Genomic DNA, 14,208 nt, shown 5'->3' with positions numbered 1-14,208 from the left:
GTGTGCTCAGATAGCTCAACCATGAATCGATAGATTAATACCAGCGACAGATTCAGACGTGAGATGAAAAGAAAGGAGATTGTGGCACCTCATCATAGCACTATCATTTTATTTTGTGCACTCGTACAACACACAGGAAAAAGCGACACAGAAAGCAGCCCCGGATACATTCTATACAACGTTAGTATCATTGCATAACAACGGAACAAAGTTCCATAAAAAAAAACAAAGCAAGCAAACACACGGACACATACCGCTGAAAATATCCTAGTGGCACCAGTCTGGGCTCTTCTCTGGAAAGTGTCCTCTTGGCTACTTTAGCAGCGACAGATCGCGTTGTTATACACGGAGTGGCGCGGGAGTAATGATACTTGCAGGGTACTGATTAGTAAACTGTAGCAAAAAAACAACAACAACACAACAACAACAACAAAAAACAAACAAAAACCGGACTGTTATGTGCAATATAATTGACACGGACACGGACATTGTTTTATTGCCACTGACAATACCATCCTTTGGCAAGGGGGTCAATGTATGAACAAAAGAATAACGACGGTTTACAGAGAAATTGACACATTTCTAAGAGTAAAAAGAAAATCAACGACAAACAACAACAACAACAACAACAAAATCATAAGATACAACATATTGTTAAGATTGAAAAAAAAAAAAGAAAAAAAAAAAAAAAGCTCGACCATCCAACTTTCTACAAAGTCATTCAGAATTAAAAACTGTGGAACTGGCATCAGGGTAACAGTGTTTTTTTTCGATAACTATAAGGCTCTCGAAAATAATTTCTTTTTCCGACAATCCCAAGCTAGGGCGCGCGATCAATTTCGCTAGTGATCTTATTCTTACTTCATCATCTATCAAAAGCGTTCTCTAAGTTTTCACCGTTGAAAATTAAGCATTTCTTTCGAATTTCTTCATAATACTTACACATAAAAAGGAAATGAGTTTCATCTTCAACTGAAGCACCACACATAGGACAAGGGGGCCGTGCTGATGTGTCAGCAGAGAACCATTTTTTGTTAGCATTTAGGCCTAAAGTGCTATGTCTGAATCGAGCCAGACATGTTCTGTGCCATTTATTACTTACTACTTTAATGTATTTTTCCGTCTGAAAAATGTTCTTAAAAGAGAGGAACCAGTTGTACTTTTCTGACTCTTCAAAGTGGGCATGCCAATCCTGTTTTTACGAATTAATTTATCTGTCTTTAAATTCTGCGAGAAATATTCGATCATTGCCAACACCCTGACACATCCAGACAATCCCAAAGCCCTGTGTGGTTAAAACATTCTTTACAAAAAAGCCCAATTTTCTTTCCCAGATTCTGACTGATTTAGCATACACTTTTAAGCGCCATATACAGTTTGCCATTTATGCCATTCTTGTCAGTGGGAGTTGTATTAATCTAAGCCAGTATCTAATACATTTAATCTTTGTTTTTATATGTAGTGGGTATCGACCAATTTCACCATATGACATTTTGTTGGACGAATGCAACGGGACCGAAAGGAAGCGTTTAACTGCATATGTATGAACTTTTTCCATTTCCTGATTATCGTACAGTTCCCAGATTTCTGCACCATATGTTCGATTTGGTTCAATTTGTGAGTCAAATAGATTCCAGAATATAGAGAAATCGATACAGTTAATTTTTTTTTTTAAAGATCTTATAATCTCCATTATCCCCTTCTTTCCTTTTCTACAACTTTCCAGCCAAGCACTTTGAAGACTCAACTGAGTTTTAAACGGAAGACCTAAATATCTATAAGAATTTGTTGCCTTAACCTCACAGTCTCCAAAGAACCATTTTTCGTGAATTGAAAGATGCCATCCCTTTCGAAAAGCCATTACATTCGTTTTGTCCAGATTTACCGTCACATCTAACCTATCACCCTCGAACTTTAGTGCATCCAATTGGTTGTGTAGCCCTATAGCAGTTTCTGATATAAGAATAACGTCGTCAGCAAACAATAAGAAAAACACTTCAACAGTAGCAGGAATTAACTGTATGCCGTGTCTTCCCTTTTTTGTCACCTCTATAGCAAGTTCATTTATGAAAAATGAAAATAGCTGGGGATTCAACAAACGGTCTTGTTTAACTCCACGTGGGCATTCAAACAGGTCAGACTACATACATCTATTACGTACACATGCAAACACGGAGTTGTATACACTTTTAAGCGCCATATACAATTTGCCATTGATGCCATTTTTGTGTAGTATGTTCCACAACAGATTTCTGTTGACGGAATCAAACGCCTTACGGAAATCTACAAAAGCTGCATAAAGCTTTGTGTTTCTGAGTAGACATTTTTGGATCAGAGCATAAAACGTAAAGATATGATCCATGATGCTCTACCCTGATCTAAATCCTGCCTGTTCTCCGATGGTTGTCTCTTCTCTTTCCGCCCACTACGTTAGTCATTTGTTTAAAATATTCGTGTATACTGTAACTGAGTACAGTTGTGATACAAGGGGAGGAAGTGTCAGGGATTTTGATTTATTGGGCGCGCACACACACATGCATGCATGCGCGCACGCATGTGTGTGTGTGTGTGTGTGTGTGTGTGTGTGTGTGTGTGTGTGTGTGTGTGTGTGTGTGGTGTGTGTGTCTGTGTCTATGTCTGTGTCTGTGTCTGTGTGTCTGTGTGTGTGTACGTGACAGCACACAACATGTCACCATTGTTGTAGTGACAAACTCGAAGGGTGGTTTGACACATCCCAGCTGTGATTCAGCGTGTATTGTCATCTATTTGCGAGCTTTCAAGAAACTGCTGACGACTTCCAGAGTGGTGGGTCTCAAAACCCACAACTTCAAAGCAAATACATAAATTCACTCATCCATTTACACGAAACATTTAGCAGTTCTTCTTTTCCTTAGGATTCATACCGAGATAATGATATCGATGACAATGATGATGATGATGATGAGAAAGACAAAGTATTTCACTGAAATGGAATCCTTTAAATGAGAAAGTTCAATTTAAAAAATATTACTAAAGAATGTTTTTGTGTCTTTAGGATTCAAAGCGACTCAATGATATGCATTTTAGTTGATGGCATGAATAATATAAGTGCGGACAACATAACATAAAAGTTTTAGAGAAACGTCAAGGAAACTGAATTCATAAAGTGCAGAGACATACGTATCAGATTTACCTAATCTGAATGAACAATATTTTTCAATGAAAAATGACATTCGCAAAAGCAGTGTCGCATTTGCAGTATACACAAAATTAGCCTGCACATTTATAGCAACGATATTAAAAAAAATATGTGTTTTAGCAGTTGACAATCTAAAGCGCAAACCACAGTCAATTGACAAAGTGCACTGTGTCCTTGGGTAATCTGTTCACTGATTTTCTATTTCTTTATGAACGTGCGCCTCGCCGGCTTGCAAAAGCTGATAGCAAGCTTAGCAGACGACATTAAAAAAAAAACTAACAGCACAAGATGTAATACATGGCGCACCACGCCATGCCATTTCAAAATTCAAACTAAGCCCATTTACATAAAGAACCAAAATAGTTTGCAAAAAGTAAATCTCTGTATCAAGTACTTTCCGATTATGCTTATTGTGCCTATGTAAACTTAGATCAGTTAGAACTTTTATTAGATTTTCATTTGATCTTTTCTCGGCTAAATGTTTCGACAGTGAGATTACACATTTTTTTCTTATTCGTCACATATTCCTAAATTCTAATTGTTGAGATGTGAATGTGGTCTCTTTTTAGTTAACAAAAAAAAAAAAAAAAAAAAAACACGGCGTTGTCACTGCAGTTCGTCTGACATAAATGGGGTGATCAATGCGACACTGGGCAAACTGTGTGTCGCCTCTCACACCCCCCCTGTGCGTCACACATGACCTGTCGACGTCAACTTTCACTGCACCGTCTTTTTCCCTCTTCTCTAAGTATTCGGAATAAAATGATAGAAAACACGGCCTGACTGGCCTCTATCAGTCCCTGACCCGCACCTGGACCCTTTCATCCTTCCAACCCTTTTAATCATCATTATTCTATATTTCTCCAAATCCACCACAACGAAATCATCACCCCTTACCACCCAATCAGTTACACTTTAAAGTAGAAAAATCGTTTATTCTTGTAGCACAAACATTTGACAAAGTCCCCTGTTTGCACACACTTTCTTGCAAACAACTGTAACCCCCCCTCCCCCCTCGACCTTCCATCCCCAACCCCGTTCTTTCTTGTTTATGAGACAGCATGGGATTGCAGAAAGCGTGATCGTTCGTTCCCCGCCAGGCTTTCTAAAAGATGTCAGAAAGTATGGGATGTGGAGTGGGGGCTCCCGTACTTTTACCTCCTCCCCCATGCCCCCATGACAATTTCTCCAGCTTAGATGGCGCTCCGTGAACGTATGACTCTCAGGTCAGAACAATAAGCTTCCGGGTTCAAGAACAGACTTCACAAAAAGTTAATGACTTCTTCATAAAAGCAGGTATGTTTTCATAAAATGTTACAGAAAAGGAGAGACGCCCTAAATTATGCAGGCTGCATATTGTCTACCACTGGCACTGAACACACAAACGACTATTTCAGGCACATGCGCACGATGAACAGCTTGGAAAATGCATTTGAAAAGTGGATATTTTAACCCAAAATATACAATTGTTCAGTGGTTTATAAACGATGGCTGCGAATTTTCGTGGTGAAAAATGGAGGTGCACGTGCAAGAAAGCACCTCTGGTTATTGAATGATGCTCATTACATCGACTGCACACGTTGCTGTTCGCCAAAACTTCTGCCTCATTTTACCATTCCCCCATCAAGAAAACTGCAAGTTCCCAAGTGGTTCTTAATTCACCTTGTCATTCCTGTACAACTTCCTCCAGGGTTTGCAGACAGGATTCATACCAGGCAGCACGTCAGTGGAGGGATCAGTGCTGTCCACTTCTGTTCCTGCAGTCACTCTCTTCATGCCAGTGAAGAGGCCGCGGAGACGATTGCTACAGAATGAAGAGAAGAGGGTGTCTCTGTGCTCAGAGCAAAATCTGCCCGTGCCCGAACATCGGTGTCACGTATGGGTGAATGCCTGGCCAGAAAACCCACTGGGTCGACCCACTGGTCGAAATTTCACTGAAAAGAGACCTCCCCCCCACCCTCCCTCATCACCCAACAAGGGTAATCTATTGGTAGGCGTTGCATGCGGCTTTCGGTTTCCATTTAAAAGAAGCGCCAAAGCAAATGGTCTGATCCATATGTGTTGCACCATATCTCCTTAAACATATGAAAGAGGACTGGATGCTTGACCTACACGTAGACTCAACGTGCTTGTCAGGCCTTTGGAACCTATCAAATGCTACAAGATTGAAAGGGATGTGGGGGAAATGTCATCTGCTTTCAGTTTTGCCTTTGTATGTGGCAGCTATGGACTCATCTGACCTATCTCCTCCTCGACCAATGGAGAGGTAAGCCTTTCTTGGGAAAAACTTGTGCATGACGTCAGCAAAACTTGTGCATGACGTCAGCAACACGTGCATGACGTCAGTAAACACATCACGGACAGCCAGCACCCAGATCAACAAACTGCAGAGTGGTGTCATCATTGTCAGGCCACTTGCGGAACTTGGTCGTCGTCGTGAAAGACTCCGGAGCTCCGTAAAGAAGGAGTGGAGTTCCGTTCACATGCATCTGGAACACACAGTGAAAGTCAGTCAACATTCCGTTCACATGCATCTGAAACACACAGTGAAAGTCAGTCAACATTCCGTTCACATGCATCTGGAACACACAGTGAAAGTCAGTCAACATTCCGTTCACATGCATCTGGAACACACAGTGAAAGTCAGTCAACATTCCGTTCACATGCATCTGAAACACACAGTGAAAGTCAGTCAACATTCCGTTCACATGCATCTGAAACACACAGTGATTGTTAGTCAACATTCCGTTCACATGCATCTGAAACACACAGTGATTGTTAGTCAACATTCCGTTCACATGCATCTGAAACACACAGTGATAGTCAACATTCCATTCAGAAGTATCTGGAACACACAGTGAAAGTCAGTCAACATTCCGTTCACATGCATCTGAAACACACAGTGATAGTCAGTCAACGTTCCGTTCACATGCATCTGAAACACACAGTGATAGTCAGTCAACATTCCGTTCACATGCATCTGAAACACACAGTGAAAGTTAGTCAACATTCCATTCACAAACATCTGAAACACACAGTGAAAGTTAGTCAACATTCCATTCAGAAGTATCTGGAACACACAGTGAAAGTCCGTCAACATTCCGTTCACATGCATCTGGAACACACAGTGAAAGTGTCAACATTCCGTTCACATGCATCTGAAACACACAGTGAAAGTCAGTCAACATTCCGTTCACATGCATCTGAAACACACAGTGAAAGTCAGTCAACATTCCGTTCACATGCATCTGAAACACACAGTGATTGTTAGTCAACATTCCGTTCACAAGCATCTGAAACACACGTGTTAGTAAACATTCCGTTCACAAGTATCTGAAACACACAGTTAATGTTAGTGAACATTCTGTTCACAAGCATCTGAAACACATAGTGAATGTTAGTCAACATTCCGTTCACAAGCATCTGAAACACACAGTGAATGTTAGTGAACATTCTGCTCACAAGCATCTGGAACACAAAGTGAAAGTAGTAGGATAAGGACCAAAGTGGTCCAGAAACGGCAGTCTTTATTCTATTTCAGTCCGCATTTCTTTGCTGTACTGCGCATTGCCCAGTGGAACATTACGGCCACCACACAGTGTGACAAAAGGCAGCATGATAATTACAACCTTGCACAATGATAAAAAAAAAACCCGCACCCCTGCCAATATCTCCAAACAAATGTCTATCCTTGTAACAGTAAAATGAAGTAAGAATACCCCACTTCTTACGTAACCAAACGACTGTCTATGATGAACGCCACAGCCGAATGGTTGGAACAAACAACAACAACAAAACAACCATGACAAGAATTATGAGTCAGTGGATGTTGGCCGTGTAACAGAGATCTCGTAATCTTCGCAATTATATGATGCATGGATGCCCTCAAACGATGAGAAATCACTTCAGAAGAGAGCAGGGTTAGCACTCATAATACGAATAATAGAAAGAGTCCTAGAACAGGTAGATTTGCGGCTGAAACCCTTCATAGATGTTTGGGTGGTTTTGTTTTTTTGTTCCATTTTTAAAAATTTTAGATAGAAAAGGTGGCCTCTCGGTTGTTCAAGCTTTAAGCCAGTCATCCGGTGATGGGGTAATGCAAAAACTGAAAACTATGGTTTTTAGAACTTATATTGATTAATTATGGCAAACTGAAAAAAAACCAACCAAACAAACAAAAAAACAAAAAAAAAAAGGACAAAAACAAAAACAAACAACCAACCAAAAGGAATGATTTATCAGCTATACTGGTTACATTCAAGGGAGATACCTGCAAATGGCTCATGTCCTGAAGGCGAAACTCCACCTCGAAGGGCTGTCCATGAGCGAAGGGAAAGCTGCCGGCGACTGGACCGTCAATCCAGTAACCGACGAAGCTGGTAGGAACAACATTCATTTCGTTGAAGCGCACAGCAATATGAGCCAACATGTGAGACGAAGACTGGAAAAGGTCGAAACCAAACCTGAAAACAAAACCGTCGTAAATCTTCAGACCGATACTTGGATATCCATATGTTTTTCATGTTCTGAACAGTTTTAAAAAATCCCTCGCCACCACTGGCGAGTTTAGTCGACTAGGCAGTTCAACACCAAAGGCGACTTTAGTCGACAACGAGGGGTCTTGCTGACAGGTCTGTTCTTCACATGGTAACAAAGCTTGACTGCAGCCAACTCTTCCGTGCAATAGGAAGTTGACTGACACCCCCACCCCCACCCCTCCTTGACCAAGATTGAAGTGAACAAACCCACTGTGATGTTTGACATGAACTGAATCAAGTGACCAAGAACACCGACTGTAAAATACTTGGCTCTGGGGAGTGTTTTTTTCACACAGAAACCTGGCGGCAAAAGAGTGGTGAAAGTTATACGCATTGAAAACAGAACGTGATTATTGCCAATAAAAACTCGAGAAGTCAACGAATATTACGAATGTCATTTATTCTTCATCATCTCGCCCCCTCTCTCTGTCACTGCATCTTTTTTTTGTCGTTCTCTGTCCAGTCTTGCTGTTTTTCAAAATATAAATTAATGATGGCATCCAGCAAGCAACTAAAAATATGAGCACAATTTGGATAAGAAATAAAATCATAAATTCATAAATAAGAGTATGCTCCGTCTTTTCTAAGAAATATGTTCACATTCAATGATTATCGACAATAACATAACAATCATACGCATCCCCTTCACAACCACTTTATGCAGGTTAAGTCTTAGGTACTCTGGGGGATAGTCATGGAATCATATTCCTGAAGAAAAAGAAAATAATCGAAATTTTAAGAATCTTAAGTAAATTTGTATTGTTTCTTTATGAATTTTTCAAATCTAAAACATGTGTCTCGAAAACTGATGAGTTGATATTCATGAAGCTGTTGTACTAACTCTTCTGGCATCTCTGTCTGTCTGTGTCTCCAAGCTTGTGATTCCTCATCTTTTCTTTCTATCTTCTGGTATACGGTATATATCATGTTCGTGGGTTTAGTTTGTGTTTATTCTAAATGATATTTTCCACCCACAGGGCTGGATTTTTTTCACCTATTGGGCGCAATGTTAAAAAAATATATAAAAAAAGAAGAAAAAAAAGAGAAAAGCTCTTTCCACTAACTTCTAGAAATAAAATTCGTGTCGTTTCGTACCTGTCTGTCTGTCTGTCTGCCAGTATGTCTGTCTGTCTGTCTCTTTCTGGGTTGTACTATAGTATAGTACAGCATAGCGTGGTATAGCATTGTATTGTATTGTATTTCTCTTTTTATCACAACAGATTTTTCTGTGTGAAATTCGGGCTGTTCTCCCCAGGGAGAGCGCGTCGCTACACTACAGCGCCACCCATTTAAAACAAAAAGATTTCCTGCGTGCAGTTTTATTTGTTTTACCAATCAAAGTAGGTTTTTCTACAGAATTTTGCCAGGAACAACCCTTATGTTGTCGTGGGTTCTTTTACATGCGCTAAGTGCATGCTGCACACGGGACCTCAGTTTATCATCTCATCCGAATGACTAGCGTCCAGACTACCACTCAAGGACTGGTGGAGGGGAAGAAAATATCGGCGGCTGAGCCGTGATTCGAACCAGCGCGCTCAGACTCTCTCGCTTCCTAGGCTGACGCGTTACCTCTAGGCCATCACTCCAGTACAGTACAGTACAGTACAGTACAGTACAGTGCAGTATATCTTAGATAGCATTTCATCATCGTTTCGTATCGTATTATATTGCATTGTATATAGTACTTTATGTTACAACAGATTTCTCTGTGTGAAGTTCGGGTTGCTCTCCTTCGGGGAGGGCGTGTCCCCACAGTACAACACCACCCGTAATTTTCTTTCTTTTTTTTTTTTCTTCTTCTTTCGAATGTCTGCAAGAGTAAACGTTTTTACGACCAAAGTTTATTTTTCCACAGAATTTTGCCAGGGACAACTCCTTTGTTGCCATGGGTTCTTCTACGTGCGCTAAGTGCATGCTGCACACATGACCCGTTTACCGTCTCATCCGAAAGACTAGCACCCAGACCACCACTCAAGGTCAGTGGGGAGGGAAGGGGGATAGGGAGTAAAAATTCTGGTCTGTATAGGAGACTGGAGCCCGCGGACACTCGCCTCCCGGTCGGGCGCACAACCATTGGACCACGGTCTACCACGTGGGTCAGCCAGCAAGCTCACCTGTCACAACTGGAGCAGGCAGTTCCACGAACACACATGGCCCAACCCACGTACAGCGCACGTGGCATAGGATATTCCATGTGGACCTAGAACACACATACACACACACGCACACAGACATACAGACACACACACGCACATGAGTGTACGCATGCACACACACACACACAGACATACAGACACACAGACACACGCACACACAGAGAAGTGTACGCACACACACACACACACACACACACACACACACACACGGACGCCATTTTGTTTCAAGTAGTTGACCTGTCCGTTCAATCCTATATTCAATCGACAATACACAATAACATGTGATGGAAAGTTGGAGAAGGAGACCGTTAGATATTTATTCAGAGAAAGATTTGTGAACGCCTCATCACTTACTGGATTATGCCCCAAACTGCCATAAAAATATCCACAAAATCAGTCGGAATTCACAGTTTAAAATAATAAACCATGAGATTTAATACCCTTGATGAAACGTAAAATTTCCCAGTCTTGACTTTTCTCAAAATGAAGTCCTTTTCATTTCATACGACGTTTAGAAGTACTTGCTGGCTCTACGTGTTATTAGTTTAACAAAATACTCAATTTTCATATCAACTTTTTGCTATAATGAAGTAAATGTGAATAATATTTTTAGAATGTCAGATTATGAGAGTACAAGAAATTCAATGATGAAAATTTGTAAAGAGCACTGTAATACTAACCTAAGGAAACATTCATTAGCTAATAGAATTGCACATATATGGAATGCGCTACCTATCGAAACTACACTTGCACAAAATACTAATGCGTTCAAAAATCTCCTTGACATGAACATCAATTTAAAAGAAAAATTTATTGACAGTACGTGTAAAAGAAAACATGTATGTATCCCACAAATAAAAGGAGACCGATATTGAAGGGGACAAAAAAAAAGGCCGTGCGGACAAGGCAGTCAAATGCCAGTCCCTACACTACTACTACTACTACTACTACATATAAAATTAGAATGAACATAAAAGAGAAATTGAATCGATCGTGTCGTACATTCCCGGCGGGTGTAACTAAACTTGTCGGCCTACATGTATCTAGATCCAGAGAAAACGGCTAAATGTTGCAGTGTGATTGCGGCGATAGCCACGTCTCCTTTACCGTGGACTTAAAAAGAATTCTTAATTGCCCTTACAGATTTTTTGAATGCCCAAGATACACCAGAATAATATGATTGAAACAGCGTTCTCACTGCGAATACCGCAATCGATTTATCGCCCTTAAAAAAGCATGTTTAAATGTTAAATTTTTGAACGTTAGTGAAGGAGCCACGATAGTGTATTGAGTAAGACAGTTTCTTCTCAACCAAAGACGCGGGGTTCAGTGCTTTTTTTTTCCTTTTCTTCTTCTTTTTCTTTTTTCTTTTCTTTTCTTTCTTTTTTTTTTTTAACCCGAAGCGTTATAATAACAAATACAGAACACATTTTAACGATTATATTTTTTAAAAGTGTATCACAAGTGAATCTTGAAGGCCTTGCCTCTCTTGTTCTTTTTTTTTTCTGTCTGCAGGCAAAGCAGATTTCACCACAGAATTTTGCCATGGACAATTCGTTTGTTGCCGCGGGTTCTTTTATGTGCGATAAGCTGCATGTTGCACATTAGACCTCACTTTATCGTCTCATCCGAATGACTAGTGTCCAGACCACCACTCAATATCTAGCGGAAGAGGAGAAAATACTGCCGAGTCTGAGATTCGATCCCGTACGCTCAGATTCCCTCGTTAGTCCTAGGCGGATGCGTTACCACGAGGCCACCACTGGACGTGGTTTACCGTCTCATTCGAATGACTACAACCCAGACCGCCACTTAGGGTTCAGTGAAGGCGGAGGCTGAGATCGGGTGGGAATGAAAATCTCGGCGCGCGAAAAAACAATAAGTGTTGAAATGTTTTCCCGGACTCTCTGAATGTACTATTGGAGTACATCAATACTACTACTACTACTACTACTACTACTACTCATCATCATCATCATTATGGTGATGATGATAATGCAGCTGCTGCTGCGGATACTACTGCTTCTACCACTACTACTAACAACAACACTGCTTCTACCACCACCACCACCGCAACAACTGCTACTACTACTACTACTACTATCACCACCACCATACCACTACCACCACCACCACCACCAAAACAACAACAACAACAATCTTCAACAATAACTACTACTATTACTGTTACTACTACTACTATTACCACAACCACCACCATCACTACTACTACTACCACCACCACCACAACACCAACAACTACTACTACAATCACCACCACCACACCACCACCACCACAACAACAATCTTCAACAAGAACTACTACTACTATTACTACTACTATTACCACTACAAATACTACCACCACCAGCACAACCATCACCACCACTACTACTGCTACTACTACTACTACTACCAATACCACCACCATCACCACCACCACAACAACAAAAACAACCGCCGCCACCACCACCACCACAACAACTAGTACCACCACCACTACCACCACCACCACCACCACCACCACTACTACTACTACTACTGCTGCTGCTGCTGCTGCTGCTGCTAATACCACCACCACTACCACAACCACCACCACTACTACTACTACTGCTGCTGCTGCTGCTGCTGCTGCTGCTAATACCACCACCACCACCACCACCACCACTACTACTACTACTACTGCTGCAACAGAGAACAGGAACGACAAATACGGAAATGCTGTCCCAGATTCTCTGGCGACAGACGCCATCAGCGGTCCAGGTGCCGGAGGGGGAGCAGGAGAGGGTGGGCGTGTCCCCGCTGTACAGGAAGTGAGGGTGGCACGTCAAGCTCCCCCCCAGTCCGGAGCGACCCCAGCTGACCGCGGTAGTGCTGAAGTCGACGGCGTCCGAGTGGTCACACACCGTGCCTGGCGGTCAGCAGTTCCATAGGTTTAAGACGTGTTTTTATCATCGTTTTTCCTCCTTTTCTTCATCCTTTAATAAAGATATCATTCTTTAAAAAAAAAAAAAAATGTTTACAAAGATAATGGATGGCAACACAAAGGCAGACAAAGAAACCACCACCACCCGCCCTCACAAAAATCCATAAAAAAAAATCATATCATTTGGAAAACTTTTACATAACTTGCCATAAAGCCACATAACATGTATAATGCATATCTATATACGTGTCCACATCCACCCAAAAGAAAAAGAAACAAAAAACAACAACAACAACAACACACACACACACACACACACACACACACACACACGCACGCACGCACACACACACACACACACACTAATCAATGAGAAGGGGCTGCTTCAGTGTAGATAAACCAACTAAAATCAAAGAAACAAACAAGAATCAAATGAAACATCAAAGGAAAAAGAAGAAGTAGAAGAGGAGGAGGAGGAGAAGGACGACGACGATAACGAAGAAGAAGAAGAGCAACAACACACATAAGGACACAGACACAGACGCACGCACACACTCATACATCACAGACTGGCATCAGAATACACGTAAGTAAACCCATAGCAACAACAAAACAAGAAAAACGGCACACAAATTCCCATACACATATACACACATACACACACACACACACACACACATACATACATACATACATACATACATACAAATGTGTGTTTAAGTGTGCGTGTGCGTGCGTGCGTGCGTGTGCGTGTGTATGAATTGTTTGTTTGGACACCAAGTACCGCGGCCCAAAACAGTTGATACGATACTGTAATAACCCTAAGTGTACCTTGCATTAAGATATAAACATAGAGTTTTATCATACAATTACCCGGAGAAAAACAAAACAAAACAACAACAACAAAAGAACACGACACGAAACAAATAACAATAAACTCACCGACACGTACTGATAGAAATTAGACACACACACACACACACACACACATACAAAAAACACACAAAAAAACAACAACAACAAACAAACAACACAGAACCCCTCGCCCCTACCTGCCATACTGGCGCGGTGGCCTAGAGGAAATGTGCACGACTAGGATGCCGAGTGTGTGTGTGTGTGTGTGTGTGTGTGTGTGTGTGTGTGTGTGTGTGTGTGTGTGTGTGTGTTTCTGTTAGAGACAGAGACAGAGACAGAGAAAGATAGACACAGAGAGAGAGAGAGAGACAGAGAGAGAGACACAGAGAGAGAGAGAGAGGGAGACAGAGAGAGAGGGAGTGACATCGCGCTGCACCGTGTCGACGCGTTCTGTTGTGACAATACAATACGATACAATACGATACGATACGATACGATACGATACAATATAAAGATTAGTCCAATTGTTGTAACAATACAATACAATACAATACC

At 41.3% G+C, this 14,208-nt stretch overlaps 1 protein-coding gene across 1 annotated transcript; it reads right to left on the bottom strand.

The window, feature by feature from the left end:
- Positions 1 to 5,486: 5,486 nt before the first annotated feature.
- Positions 5,487 to 9,910, bottom strand: LOC143294904 (grifin-like). The gene is made up of 3 exons (XM_076606422.1): positions 9,831 to 9,910; positions 7,449 to 7,641; positions 5,487 to 5,667 (listed from the first exon to the last, which is right to left on the bottom strand). The coding sequence occupies exons 1-3, from the start codon at positions 9,908 to 9,910 to the stop codon at positions 5,533 to 5,535; spliced, it is 408 nt and encodes a 135-aa protein (XP_076462537.1). The 3' UTR covers positions 5,487 to 5,532.
- Between the last annotated feature and the right edge of the window lie 4,298 nt (positions 9,911 to 14,208).

Source organism: Babylonia areolata, chromosome 20 (genome assembly GCF_041734735.1).
Source record: "Babylonia areolata isolate BAREFJ2019XMU chromosome 20, ASM4173473v1, whole genome shotgun sequence".
In the NCBI taxonomy this organism is placed as follows: Eukaryota; Metazoa; Mollusca; class Gastropoda; order Neogastropoda; family Buccinidae; genus Babylonia; species Babylonia areolata.
Note: the sequence above shows the minus strand (reverse complement) of the source record. Positions and strands in the feature narration are given on the sequence as shown.